A 27078-nucleotide genomic window follows, 5' to 3' on the forward strand; every position below is an offset into this window, starting at 1 on the left:
GTCATCCCAAACCCAGGGTTTCTCTGTTACAGCCTCTCCCATCCTCCCCATCCAGAGAGCTCACTTAGGTAATGAAACAACCTAACTTCCTCACAACCCTCTCTGATGCAGACCAGCCCCTGCTCCCCGGGTAACACCAAGGCTGGGGTATAAAGTGCTCTGCTGCTAATTTTCACTCAAACTTTGATCAGGGGGTGTGTTAGGAGCCCAGCACTGCCATTATTATCGCACTGGTACTGCCCAAGGGGCGTACGTCAGTGCCCCCAGGAGACCGAGCCCCCAGCCCTTGTTCCCAGGAGGCTCTGATTTCACCCACACATTCAGGGAGTTCCCTGGGACCCCCAGAGGGCTCATTCATAGAGTCAGGCCTTGGCTCAGGAAATGCTGAGGTTATCTGAGCACAATCAGCTTCCAATTCTGTCAGGGCCGCTGGGAAACACGCTAGTCCCCTAGGATGGACGGGGTTTTGACCCAGGGGCTTATGGGACCAACTCAGGCTGTCATCTGGGTTATGATGGCCTATTAAACTGAGTTAGTGGAAGCATAGGGGCCCAGCCTTGTGACATCTGGGGAGCTGAAGACTCATCAGAGGCCGCAGAATCTGCCCTGCCTCCCGACACCTCTGAGGCCTGAATCTCCGGGGCAGCTTCCCTGGGGCATGAGGCGGTTTTCTTCAGGGTCTGAATCCCCAGCTGCCTTCTGCTGAGTCAGATGTGGGGCTCAGACTCTCTTCCCTCAGGGACTTGCTTATTTGGGGGAGAACCACTTGAGCCAAACCCTTGGGGCTCCTCCGCTTGGCCTCAGGATTTAGGAGGAAAGCGGAGGTGTTTAATATCCCCTTTGCTTGCAGGTTTAATCTGGGGCACTGCAGAACTCTGAAAACCAGGCCGGCCGCCAGGGGAGCTGTGGTCTGGGGTTTCCAAGGTTGAGAAGTCAGTTGTCAGTTCAGTCCTGAAATGCTGAGCCATCATGGGCAAGCATGTGGGCCTCTCTGAGTGCCACTGGCCCCAAATGGCTTCCTGCAGGGAGAGTGGAGTTCCCCCCCCCAAATGCTTTGCTCCGCATTTCCAATCACACTCACCATGGAAGCGATGAGGAGGATGAATGCAGGCCATGTGACACAAGAGGAGACCCCAAATCCAAGCCCGGCCAACTACTCACTAGCTGTACCTGTATATCCATGTCACTTACCCTCTAGGCAGGGGGTTGGTGGGTATTCCAATGCACATGGAGCTGCAGGCCTTGTAAGGCCTGCCTCAGCATTTACTTCTGTAGTTATTAGATTTAATTCTTAAAGAGGGTCCCCAATTGTATAACTCTCAGCCCCACAAACCTCGACCTGCCCCTGCTTGTAGGCTTCCAGTTGCTCTTTTATACAGAGAAAATGTCACAGGTCTCCAAAGGCAATGCTTGTCTCTGAGCTTCTGGGTGCATAGACGTAGCCCAGAAAGCGAGTGAGAGCAGGCAAAGCCCTGACTGGGAAGGCCCCGCGGGGAGGAGGTGATGGCTGGAGTGATGCTTGGAGAGGGTTCAGTGCGTGGTGCCCAGGAATCAGGTGGCAGCCGAGCGAGGGTTTCCTCAGTGGGTAGGGTTTGTGCGGACCTGAGCAGCACACCCTCCAGCAGCCCCTGTGGGTGCGTGTCTGGCTCAGAAGCCTCCTGTGCTGGGACACAGCCTCAGTGCCGGTACGAAGGCAGTGGGGCCTCTGTGGCTCACACGAGGCACTCGGCTCAGCCCTGGCAGGAAGGCGGGGCCCAGGGTCCCCAGAGCTCCTCCACGGAGAGTGGCCATGCCAGTTGCTGCCCACAAACAGTGCTCAGCAGCCCCATGGCTGGTCTAAATCCCCTCCCCTCAGCCCCTCTCTTGGGCAGAGCACTCTCCTGGCCACAACAGGGCCATAACTCTGGCAGGCATTGGTGCCCTGGAGCCCAGTCCTTGCTGGGTGGTGGGCAGTGTGGGGAGAAGTGAGCAGTTTGGGGGTGTCTGGGGAAGCCCTGCAGAGTTGAGTGCATCTGGCTCTGGAGGAGACAAGGATGGGTGGGGGAGGGTGGAGCTGCGCGTGGGCTGGCACTCACAGAGGTGTTCTGGCACTGCACGCTGGAGCTGTTGAAGCGCAGGGCGGGCACCCTCTGCTCGCTGCCCTGGATGTTGAGGACGCACTCGTACCCTCGCTGCCCGGACTGCGGCTGCGGCAGGTTCTTGGCCTTCAGCGTGATGGGCTTGATCACCTCCACAGGCACCAGGATCTTGTCTACTCGCAGCAGTTGGGGGCAGTCCTGGGGACAGAGAGCAGGGCTCAGACGGGAGCAGAAAGCCAGAGATGCCAAAGGCTCTTATCTGGAACCTCTCCAGACCTAACCTGCATGTTCGCCCCATTTCTCTCTCCCTGAACAGTCCTGGGCACAAGTGCCCACCCCCAGCCTCTGTAGGAGGGAAGGGGACTGAGAGATTCCGGGTCCCAGAGTCACCATCTTGAGGCCACTTTTCCCAGATAGGGAAATTGAGTCTCAAAGTGGGGATGGGCTCTGCTTAGGGTTCCATAGCTCATCAGATGCTCAGCAAGCCCTGAGGTCTTCTCGCACCCACTTTCAATGACAGAGGGGCTCACATGTGCTTTCAGACCCCGGAGGGATGGCTGCCAAGTTGCCTGATGGCCTCCCATCTGCCCTCCCCCACAGCCTCCTCTGACTCTGAGTGCCACTGAGTGAGGGTTTCTGTCATCCAGAGGCTGACCCTGTCCTCCAGGTTCCGTTTTAATGGCTTCCAGACTCTGACACTCCTGGAGGCCTCCTCGGGCACCCCTCCTATCTAGCAGACTTAACAAGGCTGGCTGGAAGACCCTTCGCACGTTGGGCTACCGAACCCTTGATCAGTCTCAGGCTGCCCAGAGGGAGCACGTGGGCAGATCAGAGTGAGGCAGTGCCCTGGCTGCGGCTCTGGAATGGGAGCCTGGGCCAGAGCAGGAGGATCCATCAGAGCCTTCCATTCATGGGCTGAGCCTGGCATTTGGGAAAGTTCTGGAATGGGCCCAGAGACCTTTAAATCCAGAACCTTCTGACATAACTCTGGGGTGCCCAGGGAAACGCCCCTCAGAACAGATGCATGCTGACCAGATGCTAGCAATGGGCACTCTCATCCAGAGCCCAGCAGGACCCAAGGATGTTTGGGAATAGAGGCGGCAGATCACTGGCCCGGTGTCCTGGGAAGTCAGCTCTACCCAGGAAAGGCTGGGGGAGAATGGGGTCCATAAAGAGTGTGATGCTCTGCCCAGCTGAGGGGTGGAGGCTGGCTTGTTTCTGGGTTTACAGAGGTGGGTGGAAGAAGTCAGCATTCCTGGCTGCTTGACATGGGCAAGAGTGAGGGTTTCTGTAAACACCAGCAAGGCCTGGGCTCCCTGTGTCTGGCAGGTCCACCATTCCTTGATTCCTATCACTGTGGCACTTTTGGGGCAAGTTGGCCATCAAAAGCATGGCACACACATCTCAGTAGATGCTGACCCCCACCCCGGCACCTTCCCCAGCAGAGAGTCAGAGGAGGCTGTGGGGGAGGGCAGATGGGAGGCCATCAGGCAACTTGGCAGCCATCCCTCCGGGGTCTGAAAGCACATGTGAGCCCCTCTGTCATTGAAAGTGGGTGCGAGAAGACCTCAGGGCTTGCTGAGCATCTGATGAGCTATGGAACCCTAAGCAGAGCCCATCCCCACTTTGAGACTCAATTTCCCTATCTGTCCATTGGAGAGAACCCAAGGACCCATTCAGCTCTGGCCAGTCCTGATGCCATGATTGGAGTGGTCTCTGCTGTCCTTCCTGGTCACCCTGCAGCCTTGCTTCAGTGGGGTAAGGGGCAGAGCCATAAATTGACTCCCTTCCCTGCCTGCACTTTTATCCTAAAGAGCAGGTAGGAGGGAGCAGATACAGCAGTCACTCCTGGGTGTGCATCCAAAGGAACTGAGCAGGGAATCGACTGGTACTTCCCATGCTCAGAGCAGCAAATTCACAAGAGCCAAAAGGTGGGAGCAACCCAACTGCCCATCACTGCATGAGTGGGTGAACAAAATGTGATGTATAATACGATGGATTATTATTTCACCTTAAAAAAACAGGGAATTTTAACACATGCTTCAACATGACCGAATCTTGAAAACATTATACTAAGTCAGTGGTCTGTAAACTCATTAGTCATCAGAGCCAAATATCAACAGTACAATAATTGAAATTTCTTTTGAGAGTGAAATTTTTTAAACTTAAACTATATAGATAGATACATTGTTATTAATTTAATTAAAGTCCTCCTAAGCTGGCATTTGCTAAAAACTTAAGGGGCCAAAGAGCCGCGTGTATCTTGCAAGCCGCAGTTTGCCGACCACTGTCCATGAAACAAGTCAGTCACAGTCTGTGAAACAGTGGGATAAATATTACACAATTCCACCCCTATGAGGTCCCTAGAGTTCTTAAGTTCACAGACACAGAAAGCAAAATAGTGGATTCCGGGGGGTGAGGAAATGGAGAGTTCTTGTTTAATAGGTACAGAGTTCAGCTGGGGAAGATGAAAAAGTTCTGGAGGTGGATGGTGAATAACGACGTGAATTCACCTAATGGCACTAAACTGCACCCTTAAAACCAGCTAAGATGGTAAATTTAGCATGTATATTTTACCACCTTTAAAGGGGAGCAGCAGGGAGATAGGCAGTGGAGGGGTTGGGGGGCTGAACCAGCACCAGGCCCTGAGGCTCTGGAGTGAGTGGGTCCCAGAGACTCTGAGGCCCACATACAGAGAGGGTCTTAGTAGCTTCATCCTGGGCCCCTTTCTCAACTGCCATCCCCACCGTCCCCCCAGCAAGATGAGAGTGCAGGGCACAGAAGACAAGAGCAGGTTTGTAAAAAGGATGATGCTCAGGACTGAAACGGGGCTTGCTGGAGAATCAGGAGGGACAATCTCTTGAGCTGAGGGTCCAGGCCAGTCCTGACTCCCCTCTCCACTCAACTCCTGAGCAGCCCTCCTCCCCTAGAGCATGTGCGAGCCTGGCCTTCCTCCTGCTCCATCCACATCTGCATGGGAGAGTCTGGCTGCATCTGGAGTTGGAGCAGCAGTGCTGGACTCTCGCCTCCATGTCTCACAGCAAAACGATGCTGCTCGTGAATAGTACACTGAGGGTGTCTAGAGCTTCACAGTCTTTAGAACCAACCTAAGGGATCTCTCTACTTTGCAAAGGAGAAACCGAGGCAGGGAGAGGAGAAACAATGACTGTGTCAGCCGATGTGCTGGCAGCTAACAAACTCAGATGCCAATCCACCCCTCTTCCCTTCTCTTAATGAAAGAGGTCAGTTCCTACCGGCCGGTGGGACCACCTCAGGATGGGGTGGTGGGTTAGCAAGGATCTCCCTGAGACCAGCAGGACCAGGGGAGCTTGGAGGCAGCCTGGAACCTTGCCTGGGGGCACACTGATTCAAGTCGAGGAGACAGGCTAAAGCACAAGCTCTCTCCCCCTGTGAGACTCTCACTGAGGCTTGTTATGAGTTCTCTAATGAGTCCTGATTGTCAGTGGCCCCATAAAGCCTTAGTTTGCATATAAAAAGGTTGGCAGCTCTGAGAGTAAGTTCATTAATAATAATTGGAGAGGCCCAGGGCTGGGGTGGGCCCACTTTCCTCTGGCAGCACTGCTGATTGACCCTGGTATCCCTCCTAATTGAAATGTAATGTGGCAAGTTTTTCCTAGGCAACAGGCATGAAGGGACCGCCACCACACTGCCCCTTCCTCCCACTCCAGCTCCCTGATCCCGCCCTGCCTCATGCAGAGATCCAAGGACAGACCACCCCGAGGTCTAATGTTCCTGGGAACTTCAGAGAAATCTCCATGTTTCTCACGACTCCTGTCTGAAGCCCACTGTCTGGGAGCTCAGGTCGACCACACCTGTCCTCACCTTGGAGCTTCCTTAACTAGAAAGAGCCGAGTTGGGGAACCATGTACTTTTGAGTACAAATCTGCCTCCCTCCTGCTATTGTCTCAGCCAATCATTGCTTGGCTTAACGAGGCATGAGGATTAACCACTCCTCTTCCAAAGGGCATTTGGGGGAGTCCGTGAGCTGCCATACATAAAGTGGCTGGCATGGAGCGAGGGAGCAGTCAACAAGTGTTTGTTCCTTCTTCATTTTTGTCCCTCAATTCAGGCTGCACCTTGGCCCTCCATCAACTCCCTTTTCCCACTGCATTTTCGAAGGATCCCTCTCCCCTGCTCCAGCCTGTGTGTTTTCCACACACCCCATGCTCCTGCTATCCAGCTTATTCCACCCTTCTTGGCCTCAGATCTGAAGTGGAGTGTGACAAGGGTTCCAAACACAAAGGGAACAGGTAGGGGGGTCCCAGCTCTGTCCACTGCTCTCCTAACAGTCGGGGACTCCTCTGGGAGGTGACATCCTGAAGCTGCATGTTGTACATGCTCTGAGGCACACCTCCACCAGACAGGCAACCAAGTGACTCAGGCAAGTCCCTCAGACCCGGTGGGGCTGGCTTGGATTAGATGATTTTTATGGTTCCAGTTCTATTACTAAACCAATAGATAATCTGGGACAATCATATAACCTTCCAGAACCTCAGTTTTGCCATCTCTAAAATGGGGATAACCATGCCTGCTGCACTAGCTCAAAGTGTGGTTTTCCAAACACTGACCAACTGAATGGTTACTGGAAGGGTTGGGGGCTTATGGGGCAGGAGTGCCTCCTGGAAGTGGCTATTCACTTACCATGAATATTTTAACATTATAGTTAACGGTGTATTGCAATTGGTACCATGGTACAGGCAGGTATGGCTCTGGTAGACAGAGTATGATGTTGTTATGATTCCAGTGAACATGGTTAACATGGTACAAGGGGTATAAGGATTCAGTCCAATGTACATTCTGCCACCTCCATCCCCTGACACAAATGTTCCCATGTGCTTTCTTGTTTCATAGCACAACACATATGATCCCCCCCATTGGTGTTCACGATAAAGAAACTCAGGACATCAGTTACCTACTCCGTTCAGTTCCCACAATGACAGTGAACAAAAGCACTTAGCCCTGCTCATCTGACTTTCGTCCCAGATGATTATCCAGCCCCCACCTGGAATTCCTCAAACATACTATAGTACTTCCTTCTCTTTTCAAGAAATATATTTCTTTGAATTATCCTTTGAAAAGGCTAGCTCCCTCTCAGAGGGTGGGAAATACCTGCATTTAGCAAGATGGTTTGGAGGCAAACACATGCAAACCCTGAGAATGAGATTCCCTCTGAGGCTGTTTTGCCTGTGGCTACATTCTGCAGTTGTAAGAATGGACTGGGGGTGGGGAGTGGCAGTGGCTTGAGGTACAAGGAAACCTTCAATGTCTTGGCTTGCAGGAGGCGGCTCTGTTGGCTCCAGGTCACCTGTCCAGCCCTATGCATATTGTGGTCTCCACTGCTAATTGAGAAGGAACGCCAAGGAAAAGTATGAAAGCAAAAAAGATGCTTCCCAGCCTACCATGTCCAGCATGTCAATGGCTGCTTTAGATGAGGTCTCATTGCATATTTAAATAATTGAACAAGGGCATAAAGACTGCTGCTGAGCTGGGAGGGAAAGGCTGCCTTCAGGGCTGGTGCTGCCTGTGGTGGGGCGGCAGGCTATGGATTTACAGCCCCTGGTGTGGTTACAAGATAGGGGCTCTCATCTCCTGGTTGTTGTCACAGCAGGATTGGGGGACTGTGGTGCTATGGGGGGAGGGGAGAGCTGGGCTGGGGCAGCACCGAGGGAATAAGCGATTTGTAGGTCACCTTTTCCTTCCATGTCACCTCAACCCCCATCAATTCCAAAGACAAGCCAGCTCTATCCCCAACCAACCCCCCAAATTTACACTCACCTTCTCAGCCCCGTGATGCCCAATACAAAAATGTAACGCACCATATATTTTCTTGCTGTTCCCCAAGTTCATAATGCCATTAGCATGATCTACGATGGGCCGGTTTATGGAGAAAGCAAAGTAATAATACAGAAAGGAAATACCCATAACCTTAACGGGGGAGGGGCAGACGAGATTGATGGAAAGTGCAATTGTCTGGAGAAATGGCAACCCAGTAATGGAATACCTGGAGTGGGGGCTGCGCACGGATTGGAAGCAAGTGCTTTAGCTGTGTTTGGCTGTGTTTTTCTCAAAAGAGGGTGAAGGGCATGGCAAAGTGGTTTTGTTCCTTTGGGTTGGGTCCCAGGAATGGCTCCTCTGCAAGGACTCCACTGAGTCCTGTGGGGAGGTGAGTGCCTTTGGCCGCCCTGAGCGCACAGGGCTCATCTCAGCACCAGGAGCAAGCGGCAGTCCAGGGGTTGGCACTGTCTTCTGTCCCAGAGAGGACTGGCCCCTGGGATAGCAGATTTCCTGATATCCGTTCTGGGTATGGATGTCCTCTCAGGGGCAGCGGGGCGGTCAGGAAGGTTGGGAGAGCCTTTCAAGCACAGCTTTGGAAATCAAATAGAATTCATTTAGCCTCTTCTGATCATACAACTGTTCTCTGGAGTAAATTCTGCTTGAACTTCAAGATGAGAGGGGCTACGGGAATCTCCTCTGAGCCCGGGGCCCCGTGGGCCCGATGTGCTCTGCCTTCCTGGCAAAGACCATCCAGCTGCAGCTCACTCTGCTTTTCAGTTTAGGTGAGAAATAACAGTAAACAAGTCCATTGCAGACACATTTTTGTCAATGAATTTGCTTTTTTCCGTGGATGCTCACCTTTGCTTCCTACAGATTGCTGCTATTAAGTGTGTGGGCCTGATGGAAAGTTCAGGTTAGCAGGGGGAGAGGCCTGGGAATGTCAAAGCCACTTGGGGGCCAGTGACTTCTCCCATTAGGTAGAGGGGAGGGCAGGGTCTGGTCACAGCTTCCCAGTGAAAGGCCATTCCATGGGCAGTGAGGAGTTTCAGCGGGTACTGGGGAACAGGGCTGAGAACAGGAAGACCCTCTCATCCACCTCAGTTCTCCCTCGCCTCCCTCTCCCTTCTCTCTTTGGTGCCCAGGATCTGGCTGCTGATCTAAAGACCCTGGGTGGCTATCACAATGCCATCATTAGTTGAAACACAATCATTCCCTTTAACTGGAATACAGTTACCACAAAGGACATATGTTACTGGTCATTCTACTTGTAATCATTGTAATTATGCTAGAATACATGCCATTAATATAATAACAACAATGATTGACCAATTGTCCGTTCCGGACCCATAACTTCACCTGAATGCACTCTTTGTTCAGGAAATAATAAAGGTAATTCAACATCCCCGGTGATAGTCAACAAAGCCAGTATTGGAAGATGCACAGAGGAAAGCCTTCTGAGAGTTCAGGATGGGGCTGGATAGATGAAAAGGCACCTGGCAGCATCCCCGATGGCCAACAAAAGGACCCTGTCTGGATCCCTGCACTTCAATGTTAAAAGGAAATGAACACCCAGGCATTTCCACAGGAACCACTGGACTTGGGTCTCCCTTTCATCCAGGAGAGTAGTCTGCACCTGGATGTCCCAGGGGCTGCAGGCCCGAGACTGATGGAGTTTCTGTTGGTAGCACTGGGAGACCAAAGCCTGCACTGGAATCTCACCCAGTAAGACCATTTTGTGGGATGGGTTTCTCCTAGATGCTTTCCAGCTAATTTCCACCTACTATTATAGATCCTGTGACCAGTACCTCTTTGTCTAAATACAGATTTGCAGATCTCTTATATACCTCTATGTCTCCCACAATGCCTTGCATGTGGGACATGCTCTGAAGCTGGGTAATGAAGGATGAATGGTGTTGCCCAGCAAGGGCTTAGAGTGCCATGCTGTGGACAAGCTTTCCCCAGCTGCAGAGAAGGGACACTTATATCAGGTGCTTCCACAGAATCACCTTTCAAATGTGTGATTTTCTTTATTAACCCTTATTCTGGCTATGATTTCTTCCCAGAACAAAAATACGGAAAACAAAACTGCAACAAAAACAAAAAAAAAAAAAAAAAAAAAAAAAAAAAAAAAAATTCACCATATTTCCATTAGTAGCCAGGGGCTTTCTTTTAAATTTGAGGACAATAACCTCCTTCCACTGACCCAAAATAGCTAGACCAGTCGACAGTCTACAGATATTTATCAACTTCTTTCCATTTGGTGCATTCTCTAGGAAGATGCTGCTCCAATGACAATCATGAGGTGGTCAATGTGGCCTCTCTTCTCTATATTATGTTCAAAATGGTCCTCATATGGAGCTGAATAGAAGGTAGCCTGCAAGCCTGGACCAGAAGCACATCCTTAATGTTACCTTCTCTGAAAGTAAATTTCCAATAAAAAGAGGAGTCAGTCAATGTCATTCAATAATGTGTAAGGGAGACATGGCCATTCCAAGTGTGCTGCCAGGCTCACCATAAACGGCTCGAGTGAAATAGGAAGAGCTGAGGGTCGACCTGTAGGCCAGTCCATCTCCACACCCCTCCATGGTCACGTACTGCAGGCCTCTCCCTCTCCTGGGCATCCTGGCACCAAGTTCTCTGAAGTGCCCTGAATCCCCAGCAGCCTTTGCCAGTCTCAAGTACATACGGGCGGTGTGCCTGCTGGCAACCTGAGTCCTTGAAGACTTGTTCTTTCGTAGGGATCCTTGCACTGCCCTGGGAAACATGGTGGGCTCTGTTTTATTCTCTCCTAGTTCTTCTTTCCTCTTTCTGAGCAGCAGATGCAAGTCCCTTTTATATATTTATTTAAACGAAAAAAACTTGGGATGAGAGCAGCAAATGAGAAAGAAAAAGCAGAGATTTGAAAACCTGCTTCAAAGTAATTAAGTGATTAGGGGCCTTTGAAATCCACCAGATAGCTCAAATGCCTCTGCTTTCATTTCCTTCCTGGGCCTCTCCACATGGGAAGCCTCTCTGGAAGTGGAGAGAGGTGGAAAGCCTGTGTCTCTGCTCCCATCCAGAAATGTGCAGGATTCTGACCCAAATAACAGGTTGCTTCCTAGGCTCTCAGAGCCTGGTCTTGGTGGGTGAACCAACCCTTTGCTCCTGACCCCATGCCCAAAGATAAAGGCCCAGGATCAAGGACACAACCCAACTTTTTATCAGGTTCTTCATGCCAAGGGTGGACCCTGTTGTCTGTTAATCCATATGTTGTGTCCTATTAGCTTTAGATCCATTGAGTCTTAGTTAAAGAGCAAAAAATGGACACAAACATTAGATTCATACCCTACTTAAAGCCAAGATGTAACCTCTTTCCTCCTGTATAAAGGGACAACCTTTGTCTGGATCTCTTCTGGATCAGGAATCCAGAGCAACCATTGCCAGCCACAGACAAACCCCATTGTATGGGGGGAGAGGGGGAGGAGGACGGGCTTATGTCTGGGGGCTCCCACAACCTCTTCTTCTGTGTGTCTATGCAAATTCTAAATCACAGCATTCTAAAGTAACCTCTCTGTTCAGAACCACTGACCCAGTGGCGGGAGTCACACAAGCACCATCCGTTTGAACAATAGCAGACTTTTGCAAAGTGTTTTTATACCTGTTATCTTTGAGGTCCTTGCTCACACACTTACATTTTAAGAAAGGTCACAAACAATAGAGGCACAGAGTATTTCTAGTGATGAATTGTTTTCAAGGATAAGAATAAGGATTAGGAGGGGAAAGAGATACAACAAGTTAGCAACGAGGCCCGACTCCATCTCCTGATTGCCAAACTGGCCTGTGCGGTGGAAGCACAGAGTACCCTGCCCCAACCAGATGTTCTCACCCAGCTGGCTGGGAGACTTAGCCTTTCTAATAGCTTTGCAGGTGATGCTGATGCCGCTGGTCTGGGGAACACAATTTGAGAACCACTGCTCTGAGTAAGGACACCATCCTTTCATTCTCTATCTCTCTTCATTTTATTACATTTAAACAAACAAACAAACAAACAAAAAACCCTCTCAGTTCTGCTCTGTGCAGTGCTCTGAGGAATCTGTGCACAATTTTGTTGGGTGCTTACAATTATTTCCAGGACACACACATACTCATTTCTCTGGACTTGTTCTAGAACTCACCTGCTGGAGCAACCTGAGACCTGAATGCACCTCTGTCTGGAACTGAACCTCTAGGACTGACCCTGAGCCCCCGGATCCCAGTGCAGAGCTTTGATTATTACTGCTTTCATAACGTGGTCCCTTAAGATTAGAGGCTGGGGACAAGCGGGGGATCCTGCAGGTTTTGCCTTTGTTTTCTCTCCTTAAGGGAAGGCCTGCCTGTGTGTTCCCTGCTCGCAAGCAAGCAGTACCCTCCACTCTGGCTTCCGGGCCTACCTCAGGCAGCTTCACTCGGCCTTCCTGGAAGGAGCAAGTCTTGGGGTCGTGGGTGCAGACGTGTCGGTATTTACACCAGTGGCAGCGGAATGGGCTCTCCACACAAGATAGGCACCTGGGCACAGAAGAGGAAGAGGCATAGATCAGATAACCTGGGTGAATCCAAAATTGAGGTCCTTCTAAACTCTAGGGTGGAGGAAAACATTTTTTAGTAGTAAGAGAACCCACCCTCACATACTCTGGAAGAACAAACTTTATAGAAACCCACCCCTTTTCTCTTTAAGTCCTCAGGCAGCCAAGAATCTCTGGCTTCCTCTCTTTCACTCATGTAGTTGACAACCTTGGTCGCCAAGAGCCTCAGCAACCACCTTCCATTTCTATAGCATGGCACCCGCTTTTGCTGAATTGGGGAACAGTAAGCTTGGAGGAGAGGGGCTTGTCCAGAGCGCCCATGAAATTTAGAGCGAACAAAGAAATTGAATTTTAGTTCAAATTGGCTCCAGGCTCTCTCTCAGCTGACTAGCACCCATATGGATCCTCCCACCTCCCTGGCAAAAGCAGGTTGTCCTCAGTGGGATAGAAACCCCACCTCTACACTTCACCCTCAGGAAACAAAGGCAACTTTATAGAAGTTCCTTCCTACTTAAAACCCCAACATGGTTCCCTCTTCCAAAGCATAAATCCCAAATGCCTTGCCTCCCTGGCGTCCAGGTCCATGGCCCACTGGTGCTGGGTGCTTCGGCCATGCCAGGCTCCATCCTTCCACCTAGAGTACCACTTTCTCTTCCTCCTTTTGGCCAACCCTCCTCTTGTTTTGACCAATGGTCAGACTGGACCCTCATTCCACCAAGCCCTTTGTTTATGTCTCTGGGCAGTCCTGGCCTTGTGTTATATTTTGCTTATTCACTGTCCAGTCCATCCACTAGTCCACTAGGCGTGACTGCTGGAGGGCAAGGATCGAGTCTTTGGTCTTACGAATTTTTGATTACCTGTCTGAAGAGTAACACATTGCCTTGCACATAGCACATGCTTACACTCATGTTGTGGATGGCATGGAAATTCACACATGATTTACTTACTGCTCTGCTTTCTTACAGGGGATAAAGGGGAGTGATAAAGCCATGAGAAGTCCTATGGCAAGAGGCAGACAAAGAACCCAGACAAAGAAACACTTGTTTTTGGCTGGAAGGACTGGCTGCCTCTTACTAGTATTTGGGGCCCCAAAGACAGCCAAGCTCAGGTTCAATGGCTGCTATAATCAGATGGTTAAACCCTAAAATTCCACCTGTCCTTCAAATGCCTTTGGTTATGTGAAGTAGCTTGTCCTATATGGAGAGGTAAATAGAACGGCATTTTTAAAACAAGCAGGGTTTTCAAACTGTTCTCAATGGAACCCAGGGGTTCCACAGAGCTTCTTTGGGACTGTGTGAGGAAACAGATATGTGGACTTCCTAAAGAGAGGTCTTCAGGCCCTCTCAATGCTCAACCACAGCAGCTCCTACTTACATCTATTATGTTTATTGGGGTTTCCACCTAATTTGGTTGGAGAAAGGTTTCTATGGTGAAAAAAAACCCACAAAAACAAAAACAAAACCCCACGACTTGTACCTTTTCCAACTCCATCATCTTAGGAAGGAAGTAATAATATAACAGCAAAAATTTGAGAGTGCCCAACGAATGGGCCAGACAGGGTTCTAACTGCTCTCCTGGTCCCAGTTCTTCTAGTCATGGCAGCTGTTCTGTGGGCCAGGCAGGCCGAGGGGCAGGGCAGCAACCAGCACCGTCCCCACCAGCGACTGTTCTGCAGGGACAGTGCTCTTGTCATGTTGGTGGTTCAACATTTGGGTGACATCCCTAGAAAAACTACTTCTTCCCCATTCCAGAGGACACTAGGGCACAGAGAGACTACGTTTCCAGCTAGTCTGACTTTGAGCTTGAGCCTCTGCCCCTCACCTGCCCTTGGGAAGGGAGGCTGTACCAAACAAGACCCCAGGGCAAAGCCCCAGCCTGTATCCTGACCCAGCCTGAGCGCCCTGTGCAGAGCTGAGCAGGAAGTGACTTGTTGGACTACCGCCCTCCCAGACATAGGGCTTCCTCCCTAGTCAGACCCCTCCTCTCTCCAGGCTTCAGGTGAGATGTGCCCTCTCCTCAATAGATGGGGGAAGTGCAAAAGGTGAGACAGTTTTGCCAGAGAAGATGTATGGGAGAGGGATTAGGAGCTCTCTGCCCAGCAGGGTCTTACTCTGCTCATTCCACTCTCTTTCCATGAACCCCATGGGTACCAGCAGAGAGGCCTGCCAGCTTCTGGGGTGAAGGAGGCCTCCTTGCAGGGTCCCTATATAGGAGCTCATTGGGAATGGTGGTAGGTTCTTTTATTTCTGGATGAACTTTGACCCCAGGAACAGGGAGCTGGGTGAGGTTGGGGCACTTACGAATTGTGGACGCTGCAGTTGTAGAAGACAAAGCTGGTGCTGGCAAAGGTCATGCCTGTCTCCTTTGACTTGAGCTGCAACTGGACGACATGGTGGTCCCCTGCGGGGCAGAGCCGGCACAAGGTCAGGGGGAGGGCAAGGCCCTGTGTCGGGGTCACACTGACAGTTATGCACCCTGGGAAAGAGGAGCCTGCTGAACATGAGGTGTGCTCCCTGCTCTGACCATTCTGAATCAGCAGGCCCAGACGCAGGACAACCCCAAAAGCAGCTGAAGACAATGGTTCTGGTTTATTTCTCCTCCCACACTGTACTTCTGGCACCCACTCTGCATTTGCCCATCAGCTTCATAATACTCTCTCTCTCTCTCTCTCTCTCACACACACAAAAATTTGAATGTGCATTCATTCACATGCATGAGATCCATGCCAGACTCACGAGTTACAAACACATTGATTAGCCACCAGGAGAAATGTGTCGCCACTCACTAATGCTACCACAAAACACGAGAGGGCTTTTCCTGTGTGTGTGTGTGTGTGTGTGTGTGTGTGTGTGTGTGTGCGCGCACACACACACACTTGCATCTCTGTGAAGAGAAACCCTGTCCCAATGCCCCTCTTCAGGTGTGCTCAGGGCTCCACTCAGGCGGTCGGCCCTGGGATCCTCAGCTGGCACCAGGGAGGAGCTAGAGCCCATGTTTAATTCACAGCCCTGACCCCAGGCCCCCACTTCCAGCCTGGTCCTGTGCTTCCCCGAGAGCCTCATTAATCAATCAGGTTGGAACAAGTGTGACAAGCCCAAATGGGAGGGCCAACGTGGAATCAATCTGCCCTGCAGGGTCTGTCCTTCACCAGCACTGGGCCTCTGTCCACCCAGTCCTTCCCAGTGCAGCCGGCAACCAACAGGCTGCTCTGGGAAGGCAGGGCAAGGTGGGGGTGCAGAGACCCAGCAGTGTGGGCAGGGGGCAAGGAGCCAGATGACCCTCCCACTCCCTCCTCCACTGCCCCTCCAGGACAGCCCTCTCACATTCCAGCACAACCTTGAACTCGACCAGATTGCTGCCCTGATACCACCTTGCTGCTCTCACTGAGCATGAGCTTGACTCTTGGATGCTCACCTGGTTTCAATAGTCAATTCCAAGGGCAGAGAATGGCATCTCATCTCTCTCTTCCTGTAACATATCCACCAACCCACACCCCTTCCTCTGACCCTCCCTTGCTGAAGGCTCCCTCAGCCCCCCACCCCCTGCCCGCTACCTCATCTGACCTGAGTTCTCAGCCAGGCAGGGGGAAGCCATGCCACCTAGCCCTGCCTCCAGGGACCACTCACCATTCTCCGTGATTATCCGGGGCACCTCCTTGGCCGCCGGGGAATAGCACTGGATCTGATTGCCTACCACCAGCCCATCCATCTCTGACAGGTCCTCAAACGTGCAGTTGACACCAGCTGACAGCTCCGGGACATTGTACGTCTCCAGGACCAGCTGTGAACAGCCCAGCAGAGGAAGAGGAGAGTGAAATGAGGAAAAGAAGAGCATGGCATAAAGGAGGAAATAGAGAGAGCAAGAGAGACCAGAGAGAAAGAAAAGAGATAAACATAAGGCAATATTGATATAGAGAAGAGATCCAATTTATTACAAGAACATACAGAGAAGGTGGTAGAAGGGTAAAAGACGCGTCATTACATTTGAATGGATTTGGACCCAGGAAACGAATGCTTCTGGATTTGCATGCTGTAAAAAAGATGGACAGATGGAGGTACCTCTGGTCAAGCACCTCTTCCATTATTCCAGAGTTTGGAAAAATGACAATGCCAACCACCAAGTGCCCAGTGCACCAACACAGAGCCATCATATCCCTGTCTCCCTCTGCACACACATCCTTCCCATCTTACAGTCAAAGATAGTGTTCCCCAAACCCTCCCTCTCTCGGTCACCCTTTGGATCACTGTTGTAATCACAGTTTTCCTTGTCTTTGTGCCCATTATACATAGAGCCTCTTCCCCAATATCAGTATTTCTCTGCCTGCCCTCTCCCATTCACAAGGACACTATCTGTAATATTTGGTCCTGCTCTCAGACCACCCTGCTGGCCCGGTTGGGCCCAGGCCTCGCGAAGGGCATGGGCTGTGGCCCTTTTTGGTGGGGACAAGGTTCCTGGTCTTACTGCCCTTACCAGGACATTGTACTGAGAAACAGAGATGTTGCTGGGATGGACGGTCAGCCGGACACACTGCTTCATCTCAGAGGCAAACCTGTGGGGCTCTTGGGACCGCTCACAGCGCTCCTTCCGGGTGCACCTGTGGGGAGACCAACGAGGGGCTCAGGAGAAGGTGCCTGGTCCGAGGAGGGGCTGACACAGAGGCCAGTCATCACCAGTGGCTCCCAGGGCCTGTCCAAACTCATCATATCCAGGACTGACCCTTTTGCTTCTTTCCTTCAGCCTGTCCTCCCCATCATGCCCGAATTTGAAAAAGATGGAAATTCTCATAACCACTTGCCAAAAGCAAAGACTTGGGATTCATCCTAAAGTCCCCTCACCTCCTCCTCACTCACAGTCCCAAAGTCCCCTCTAGTCCACCTCCCTCCTCATCCTTGGCCTTGTCACTCTCCCCACTCTTCAGGTAAACTAGACCTTACCTGTCCACTTTATAATATACTCTTTCAGACCTTTCTGTCTTCGTGTACATCAATTTCTCTGTCTGAGTAGCCCTCTCCCTAATTTTCCCCCCATCCAACATCTACCCACCCTTCCAGGTTCAACTGTTGTGCACCTGCAAGCCCCCACCCACCCCACACCAGGCAAAGCTAAAAGCACTTTGGAGTTTCCTATCAAACTTTGTAGATTATACGACAATTACTGGGCTGAGTGCAGCCCTCACCTGCCAAGCTCGAGCTGCTCAGAGAGAAACAGCACTGACTTCTTGTAGAATCCTCTGTATCCTCATGCCCAGCAGACAGAGGTAAATGCCAGTGGGAGGAAGAGGGAAGGGAGGATCAAAGGAGCAGAGGCACCAGTTCAAAGTGTGCTCTGGAGCCCAGCTGCCTTGGATAAAAATCCCAACTCTACGGCTGGGGTCAGGGGTGGGTTGGTGGAGGGAACTGCCACAGAAGGTCTGCTGCTATTGCTTAATGTCCTGACTGTTCAAAGTGGGCTGAGTCACAGGTGGACCCCATCCAGGGTGACCTGGATCTTTCTATCTTAACTGATGGGACCTTGTGAATGATGCACATAGCAGTCATGGCCCTCCCCCAACTGCGCTTGTCACATGGGGAAGGCGCTTTAGGCTCTCCGCTGGAGCAGGCCTTCCCCCCTCCCAGAGGGAGTTCCCTGCAGGGCTGCATCAGGCTTCTGGGAACAGCATTTGATCCAAGTCAGGCCAGCCTTGTGGATGTGTGGCTTTGCTGAGCGCCAGGATTTGGAAACTCTGGACTACTGACCCTGCTGTGGGGGGACGGAAAGAGGGTCCTCAGGGAGAACGGCAGGTCGGCAGTCCTAGTGGCTGGTCTCCACGGTGAAAGATAATAGACTCTGCAGAGGGAGGTAGATGTCGGGAGCTATTGCAGGGCAGGTGGGCACTGGACCGGGGTTTAGTGGGAAATGGAACATCCGGGGATATTGAACCCATGTGGGAAGGAGAAATTGAGGAGAGAACACCTGCTTCAAGAAGCAGACATGTGAGGTGTGGGGTAAAAGATGAGGAAAGACAGGCACTTGGGCACCTGAGCTGCTCTCAGGGTGACTCTCAGGCACAGAGGAAAGCTTGTTGGTGGTGGTGAGGGGGCTCTCCTCCAGTCTCAGACAGGGAAGAAAACACATTGGCCTCAGTGAGAAGAAAGGCCTAACAGTGGAGAGTCTGAGAGGTGAATTTAGCAAACAAAGGAGAAGCCACTGAATGAGGAGGACTAATGAAAGAAGGGCCAAAAAGGATGGCTTAGAATAGATGGGATGTGTACTGTGGAAGGAAAAACACAGTTCTAAGTAATACAGTCCCGGCTAGAAGACACCAAAATGCTTATTAGGCTCTGTGATAAGGGGCTTTTAGTCCATGTCGCTTAAGTCCCTTAATGATGCTGTGAGGTAGGTAACATTTTAGACCCCTACCTTGCAGATGGAGAACCTGCAGAGGATGGTAAGTTACTTGTCCAAGGTCACCAGCTAATTGGAGATCCCATGTGAACCCAGATGAACTGGGTCTGCACTTTTTTTATGTTTGTTTATTTTGTTAATCTTCACCTGAGGATATTTTCCCATTGATTTTTGGGGAGAGTGGAAGGGAGAGGGAAAGACAGAGAGAAACATCAATGTGAGAGAAATACATCAATTGGTTGCCTCCTGCATGAGACCCTATCAAGGCCCAGGCCAAGGAGGAGTCTGCAACCAAGGTACTTGCCCTTGACCAGAATCGAACCCAAGACGTTTTGGTCTGTAGGCTGACACTTTATTCACTGAGCCAAACTGGCCAATACTGGAGTCTGCACTCTTAACCATTATGCTTGACCTCCCCGATGATCCTAGACTAAGAGTTGAGGGACAGACCCCTTGCTGCACACTGAACCCACTTTCCCTGCCAGCTTGATGCTCCTTTTGTGCACTTTGGGCAATTAAAAGTTGCCCTTCAGTCTTTTCCAGGCTGCTCGCTGTTTTGCCTGCCACTAAGAAGCAGCACTTGGAATATTACCGGGACTTGGGCTCTCCAGGACCTTTCAGGACTTCTATCCCAAGAGCGAAAGGTCAGACATGAGCGTGGTTGTCTCCATGGTACTCCCGGGCTGCTATAGTGGACCCATGGCAACAAGGGCGTCTGCCTAAAAGTCTCAGAAGTTAATTTACCAGCTTCTCAGGGAGGACTTCATTACCTCCAGCCATTAAGCTAATGTTATGGACTTTTCCAGGGTGTCTGCACTGACATCGCTATTAACAGTGTTATTACTCCCATTAGCGGCAGACTAGGAGAGCCAGTACAGGCTTAAATTATTCACTGACTCCCCAACTTTGAAGTTCTTATTTCTGAGAGCAATCAGTAGGTCTGAAAAATGTCTTTGATTAAATTATGAAGAGAAGGGAAAAAAAGGCTGCTTTTAGGCCAAGCAACACCTGGACTGACCAAATAGAGATCCAGTTCTCTCTTTCAGAGGTACAAAGAAACCTGGTCGGGGACCTCAAGACAAGTTCACATGGCTGAATCCTGCCATGCTCCTGGGAACCCCAAAATTAACTACTCATTATCTGCCCCAGATTTAGATCTCCAGGGCAGCCACCTATAGCTTACAATTTGTAACATCCCTTCCAACTGTGTAATCTTGAGCAAATTACCTAACCTTTCGGTGCCTTGGTTTTATCATCTGTAAAATGGGACAAATTGGTACCCTACCTACTAGGGTTCTTATAAGGCTTGAAAGATTATGCAAGTACAGCATTGAGAACAGGAGCCCACAATACGTGTTAGCTAGTATTACAATATTATCCCATCTCTTCTCTCTTTCTCATCCAACCCCACCAATCTTTTCTAAGACTTGGCCCTGGGGCAAATCAAAGACAGAAAGATAGGGGATAGCTATGGCAGTATCCTTCTTATTGAGGTAGAAGGAGCCCCAGAGCTCAGGAGGAAGGGAAGGGAGAGAGGGTGGTGGGCTGGGCTGTAGATCTGCCTTCTCACCAGCTGCCACAGGATAACAGGAAGTCAGCTCTCAGTGAAAAGAAAATTTTAGGTCAGTGCCAGGGATGTTTTGACATTTCTACTATCCCTCAGTGCCCACGATGGTAGGGGCTGCAAATGTCCTAGAGCACAGGCAATTGACCTTGGATGTGATGGGATAATGGGAAGGAAGGGATGAATTTCTTCTGAGGTCCATGAGGTCTGTCAGGGGAATGGCCTGCTGCTCTTCCAGGACAGATTTCTCATTAGCCAGGCGAGGGCAAGGACATGTGTAGAGGGTAATTCATGGTTCATAGGGCCAGCTTAGATGTCACCTTCAGCAGGACTTCCTAAATATTCCCTTCAGTTCCGCCATGGGAGTACGCTGAAGGTCGAGGAAGATTCAACTATTTCCCAGGTGTGACAAAAATGTCATAAGGATGCAAAAAGTGAATGCTATCTGTGACTTGAGTTTTCAGACATTCACCCCATCCCACACAGACCCACAGATGACGGCAAAAAGCAGGCCCCAAGAGGACACTGGGCCCCCAGGATTGGAGTCTGGCCCTGCCAACATTCTCTTATCTCCCTTCCTCATTCCACTTTCTCTGCATAGTCTTTCCAGCCCCAGTTCAAAGGTGCCACAAGCCCTTGGGGACAATGGTCCTGGTCCCTTGGAGGGGCTATTATTCAAGTCAGTGGTTCCAATGAGATTATCCTCTCTAATGAAGCAGCTGCCTCCGCCCTCCCTCTAAGCCTGAACTCACACTGTCGGGGAATTCCCAGCCAAGTGGAAAATTAAAGGGCAAGGGATGGGGAAGGAAGGGGTTGAGGAGAAGGAAAGGAGTGGTGATTAAGTTCTCCAGAAACTGATTCCTAAATACACTCATAGAGATATTAACTCCCAGTGCTGCTGGCCAAGCAAGTGAATTTCAATTTGGAAACAGGGCAATCTGTGAATCCAGCCTGGGCCAGCCTCCAGACTGGGGGTTAGTGCTAGTCCACCCACTCACTCCATCCTCTGGCATGAGTCCACCAGTCTGGGTTACCAGAATCTGCTCCCTGCCTCTCCCCACAGGTGACCCCTGAACCTTAGCATTCCAGGTTGGTCATGGCCTCTGCTGAAAGTTAGACCCACTGTGTTTAGATGTGAGGTGTTTGAGCTTCATAGAAAAGATAAGAGGACTTGGGACATTTACTAAAGTAGGAGATCCCAGGGCTCTTTGGTCACTGTCTCCACATCTGGGATCCCTGACGAGGAAAGAGACCAGGTTTTCTAAGATCACTGTCCTTGCTCTCCTCGGGAACTCCCACAGAAATAGGATGGGCATCTGTGTGCTCAGAGGAAGCAGACCAGATAGTGAGGGGAACCTTTCTAGGCAGATGGGTGTGTAGGAGGTTTTTTATATGAAACTTGTGGACCAGGCAGTCCCTTCAATGTCATGATTCTAGAATCCAGTGACTGACACCCTGATTTCAACCTAAGATTGTTCCTGGATAAACCCCAAAACTGAAAACCATGATTAGACTATGGTTGTTCCTCTGTCATTGGCTGTTGGCAACTGACCTCACCACCCTTTACTGTGTCTAAAGAGCCAAAGCCAAAGCAGCAGATGCTGGAGTCACCTGCCTCCAGGGCCTCACTTAATGGGTGAGGTCACTATGGCAGGAGGAGGGCACAGGCCCTCACAGAAACCAGCAGGTGTAGGAAGTCAGTGGAGGCCCAAGAGAACTTTTCTGAGCTTCGGTAGCAACCAGGTAGCCCTGTCCCAACCCCATGGTGGACTCTGCCCTGGGTCCCAGGTTGAACAGAGTCATTCCATGGCTTCCTTTTAGCCACTCCTCAAATGAATGATCCATTGAACAAAAGCCCAGGCAGTAGTAACAGGGACCTGGAGAGGTTCTTTCTTTCTGAAAAGAGAAATTACCATTGCCAGAAGAGAAAGTGAAGTGGGGCTGCTTCTCTCTTTGTCAGTAAGTAGTGCTATTCAGACCTGTTTATTTCTATTAAGGATGAGGGTTGGTTAGGAGTGAAGAGGTAGAGAGAAGAGCAGGAGTGGAGGGACAGAGAGAGACAGAGGGCAGAGCAGCAGGAGAAAGCAAAGGCGTATCACAGCAGGCTGATCCATTATCTTCATAGTCCAGTTGGTAATAAGGAGGCTGCTGTCACATCCAACAATTGCTCTGACGGGCTCTGAAAAACTTTCACACTACACTTTATCCAACAGCCTGGAGCTATTGTGTCTGTTAAAGTCACCATGTCCTCCTGCTTGGTGCAGGGAACACTCTACTCTTTGCAAGGTGGGCCACCCACCTGAAGTGGTCCAGGGTGGCATGACTGAGCAGGGTATGCGGATGCTGGTACATGAGTGTGCATATCTGCACTTGGTATCTCATAGGTAAGCCCAGCCCTTAGGTTGTCCCCGGAGAGCCCAGTCTTTAGTCTGGGAGGGACATTCAGAGCCTGCAACGATAGCACGGCTTGCCTAGCTCCTTTGAGAAGATGGGCTTTTGACTTAACATCATTGGCCGTGAAAGCATGTGTTACATGTATATGGGGAGGAGGGGAAGCAGGCAGTGGAGAAGAGAGCAAAAGCAAGTTTAATTTAACCCATACTGTGTATCTATTTAGTCACAGAAAACAGAATGCTAATATACTAGTAGCTAGTCTGGGACTCTCCTCTGGATCAGGGAAGAGTTTTCTGGGCAGGCATGGGTCCTAACAACCTCCCAAGGCTGTGTGGACATTCTGCAAACAGCCTTGGAGAGACCACTGACTTGGCAGATTAGGGTTAAGTAGCCCTGGAACACCAGGCTCTGGGATATGCTAAGAAGCAGCTGGGAAGGATTTGCATTTTAGAATCAGTTTGTGCTTTATTAAAGGGACCCTCAGCCATGGCTGTGGGATAAGCTATTCTCTTTGCACTTTCCCAGGTGGCTGATAGCAGCCACACACAGGGCCACTGAAGATGGCCTAAGTGGTATGGCTGTTGGAATTGTTCAGGCATAAGGGTTCATCGCTGTGAGTTTGTCCCAACCAGCCAGCCAACCAGCCATAGCCCTCAGTTCTGGGGAGGACAGTGAGGGAGGAGGCCCTGGGATCCGATCCATATACTTTGCTTCAGTCATTGAAATTGGGGCTACCTATAGGCACTGTGATGAGCCTTCATGAACACTGTCTCCCTTAATTTGCATACTGTGGCTGTAACATGGCTCTTTTGTTGCCTTATTATAGCTGAGGAAACTGAATCCAGACTGGGTTTGTCCATAGACAGGTTCTTAGTTTTAACCCATCCTTCTGCCCTGGGTAGCAGCACTTCCCCTCCCCTCTCCTCCTCTCTCCTCCCCTCCCTTCTATTTCTTTTGCTCCATGTTGGCAGAAACTATCCTATATGATAAAACCCTAATAAGCAAATCCAGTGAATGGTGGAATGACCAGTCACTATAACATTCACTGACCACCAGGGGCCATATGCTCAACACAGGAGCTGCCCCCTGATAGTCATTGTGCTCCCACAGGGGAAGTGTCGCTCAGCCAGAAGCTGGGCTCATGGCTGGTAGGAAAAAAGTTGGAGTTCCCCTCTGAGGCAGTGCTAAGGACTCGGGTGCAGGCTGAGCTGAGGTACCTCTCCCCCCCAAAGCATGAATGTCGTGCACCAGGCCTCTAGTATAAAGAATAAAAGGAATGAATCCTGAGCAGTAACCTGTGCCAACCATCCAGGGAGGGCATTCTTCCAACAGAAGAAACTGCAAGAGGAGAGGTCACCAGGGTGCAAGGGAGAGACTTTATAAAAGCCAATCTTATCTTTCCCTGTTGGTGTCTTGGGTTACGTGAGCCTCCCAGGAGTGACGCTGAGGACCCTTATTCAGAAAGGTAACGTCTGGGCCAATCGATGTGGCTGGGTCTGCCTAGATCCCATTACCTGCTGGACTGAGATAGGCTTCTTGGCCTGGGCCTGAGAGAGGAAGATAAAGAGGGGTTGGGGTCCCGCCAAGACTGGTGGTTGGAGGGAAGATTCCAGGCTCAGGACAGGCGAAGGCAAGCTGAGCGGTTGGCATTCCTTTACCTTCATACAAGTCAGAACAGATAGGTTTAGGCCCAAGATCAATGCCCGGGGAATTAAGGCTCAAGATTCATGGACAAATAAAAACCAAGACTATTGAAGCTATCATTGCCATTAGACACCAGTAAGCCGGAGGGACTGTGAGAAGGGCCGCAGGGTGACCCTCCATGCTGCTGGGGCTGGCAGGACTGCTCTTGAAGACAATTGGGGCTGAGTAACCAGAGGGAGGGTTTCAATTACACGAACATTTCTTAAGCCTGTTTAGTCTGTAACCCACCTGTGCCCTTGTAGTACAAACAGCCCTTTCAGCCGTGAGAGCCACCTGCTAGAAGGGGCCCCGCCTTGAACTGTGCATGCTCTAGCATTCACCTCCTATTCCTGTAAAACTGTCTGTCCCTGTCTCTTTCCCTCTGACTTCTCTTACACACACACACACACACACACACACAAAACACAACACACACGCACACACACACACCCCTTGCGTCTTTCCCTTCCCACAGAGTTCCCATCCTCCTATTCCTACAACCATGGGGAGAATTGGCAAAAGTGACAGCTGTCTTGTGACCTGAAGAAGCCCTCATCCTGGTGCTCTGTGCCCTGGTTTTCCTGGCAGGCATGTTCCCTGGGCTCTGTGGCACCCAGCACAGGGTCTCGCTCAGGATATGGGCCTACTAAACGTGCTGATGCTGGTATGGACGGCAACCCACTCCTCCACACCGAGAGCCAGGGCAGAGGTGGTCTCACCTAGCCCCCTGGTACAGAGGGGTCAGGGAAGTGTGAGAGACCTGGGGACAGGTCTGTGGTATGGTCACAGCACTCTCATGATGAGAAAACTCCTGCACTTTTCACCATGCTCCCTTCTTAGCAAAGTGAGGTGCCCAGAGTAAGTGTCTGCAGGCTCTCTGATCCTCCCGACCTCCTGCACTGCTCTGCTGGCTGCAGCCTCTCCCCCTTCCTGCTCAGCCCATGTCCTCATGCACCTCTGCCACCCAGGACTGTCCAACTGGCATCCATTTAAAATAAAAGAGCATATATCGGGAGAGGCAATGGCTTTGACCTGAACTTAAGAAGTAGGGAAGCAAGGCCCATGGGAAGAAAGAGAAGGAGCAGGAGAGGACATTCTGGAGGAAGAAATGTATATCTCTATGGGTATGGATTACCTGAGTGTTTGCATCTGTCAAAACTTTTTACATTGTACACTTAAGACCTGTGAGTCACACTCTATAAATTTGAGCATTACATCCTAATTGCAAACATCTTAGAAGACCCAGGGACCTACTCCTCCCCAGCCCTGAAGCCAGGGCTTCTCCTTGGTCATTCACTCGAGTAGGGAGGCCAGATAGATGTGCTGAGAGTTATGGTGGGCAGGTAGCCTTGGCCTAGAGGTACCCGTGACTGCATCCTCTCAGGGGAGTTGAACTGTACCAGATATGTCAGCTCAGCCACCACAGTTCAGTCTCTTCATGCAACCCGGAGGCCCGAGGTCACAGAGAGCACTGTGGCTGACAGGAGCTTTCACAACATCCTTTATGACCTCGGTTTAACCTCACACCACCGTCCCTGTGAGACATATGGTGCTTCCTCTTTAGAAACTGTGTCTGACACACAGTTTCAGTCGGTCCTCGTCATCTGTGGATTCCGTGCTTGTGAACTTGCCTACTTGCTAACATTTGTTATAATCCTCATTTTGATACTGCAGCCTTTTCAAGCTCACTCCCAAACATGAGCAGAGCAGAGAAAAATCTGAGTGGCCACAAGCGGATGCCCCCAGCTGAGGTCCAACAAGGCCACACTGCAGCCCTCTTGTTTCAGCTCTCAGTATAAAATTTTTTTTTGCAGCCTATTTAGTGTCATGTTTTTCACATTTTTGTGCCTTTTCTTGGTGATTCGGCTGTTTAAAATGGCTCCCAAGTATCATGATGAAGTGGTCCTAAGTGGGAGAAGGCTGGGGTGTTTCTTATGGAGAAAACAAATGCTTCTATCAGCCCCAGATTATAGTGCTGTTGGCTGTGAGTTCAAGGTTAATGAAATAATGTATATTAAATAAGGTGTCTTTAAACAGTAATACACATAAAACATGGTTAGGTACTGATGGGCTGACAAAAATGCTGGCATGAGGCTCATAGGAACCTAGTTCTGTACTTCTCCTAGGAGCAATGATGGTTCAATATTCAGATGCTCAAGTTGACTGTATAGAATACCAGGAGTCATGAGAATAAGCTATTCTCAGCCAAAGCCACATAGCATGTCTGCAAAAAGTGAGGATACAATGCACTGATTTCTATGACAGTCCTCCCTTCAGAGTCCAGTGCGCCTTTCGAAAAGCTGCTCCCACAGGGGGTGGGGAGGGGCACTCCCCCAGCAGTGCTGAGTAACAGGCATGGAAGAAGCACTGCCCAGCCTCTGTCTCCTGGGCGCCTGTGGTCCACAAGGCTGTGCTGACGTACATGCCAGATTAACAGAGGCGAGAGGAAGGCAGCAGGAGCATCTACCACCAGAGGAAGGCAGTCGGAGGCTGGGATACCGCTGGGGAGGAAAGGATGCAATTAAAGGAGAGCCATCTGGACAAACAATGGGGATCAACCAAGGTCACAAGAGGCAAGGCCCCCAGGAGCTCTCAGTTCTTCCCAACTGTGTCAAGATTCCTGTCCCACCCTCACCTT

At 50.6% G+C, this 27078-nt stretch overlaps 1 protein-coding gene across 1 annotated transcript in view; it reads right to left on the reverse strand.

Moving 5' to 3' along the window:
• The window catches only part of PLXNA4 (plexin A4), a 398700-nt gene that overhangs the window by 69793 nt on the left and 301829 nt on the right, over positions 1 to 27078 (reverse strand). The window contains exons 6-10 of the mRNA XM_036427224.2: positions 16886 to 17009; positions 16042 to 16195; positions 14716 to 14815; positions 12284 to 12398; positions 2076 to 2276 (exon numbers count right to left, since the gene is read on the reverse strand). Coding sequence (XP_036283117.1) covers positions 2076 to 2276; positions 12284 to 12398; positions 14716 to 14815; positions 16042 to 16195; positions 16886 to 17009 — 694 coding nt within the window. The remainder of the gene's footprint in view (positions 1 to 2075; positions 2277 to 12283; positions 12399 to 14715; positions 14816 to 16041; positions 16196 to 16885; positions 17010 to 27078) is intronic.

Source organism: Pipistrellus kuhlii, unplaced genomic scaffold, assembly GCF_014108245.1.
Source record: "Pipistrellus kuhlii isolate mPipKuh1 unplaced genomic scaffold, mPipKuh1.p scaffold_m20_p_10, whole genome shotgun sequence".
Taxonomy (NCBI): domain Eukaryota; kingdom Metazoa; phylum Chordata; class Mammalia; order Chiroptera; family Vespertilionidae; genus Pipistrellus; species Pipistrellus kuhlii.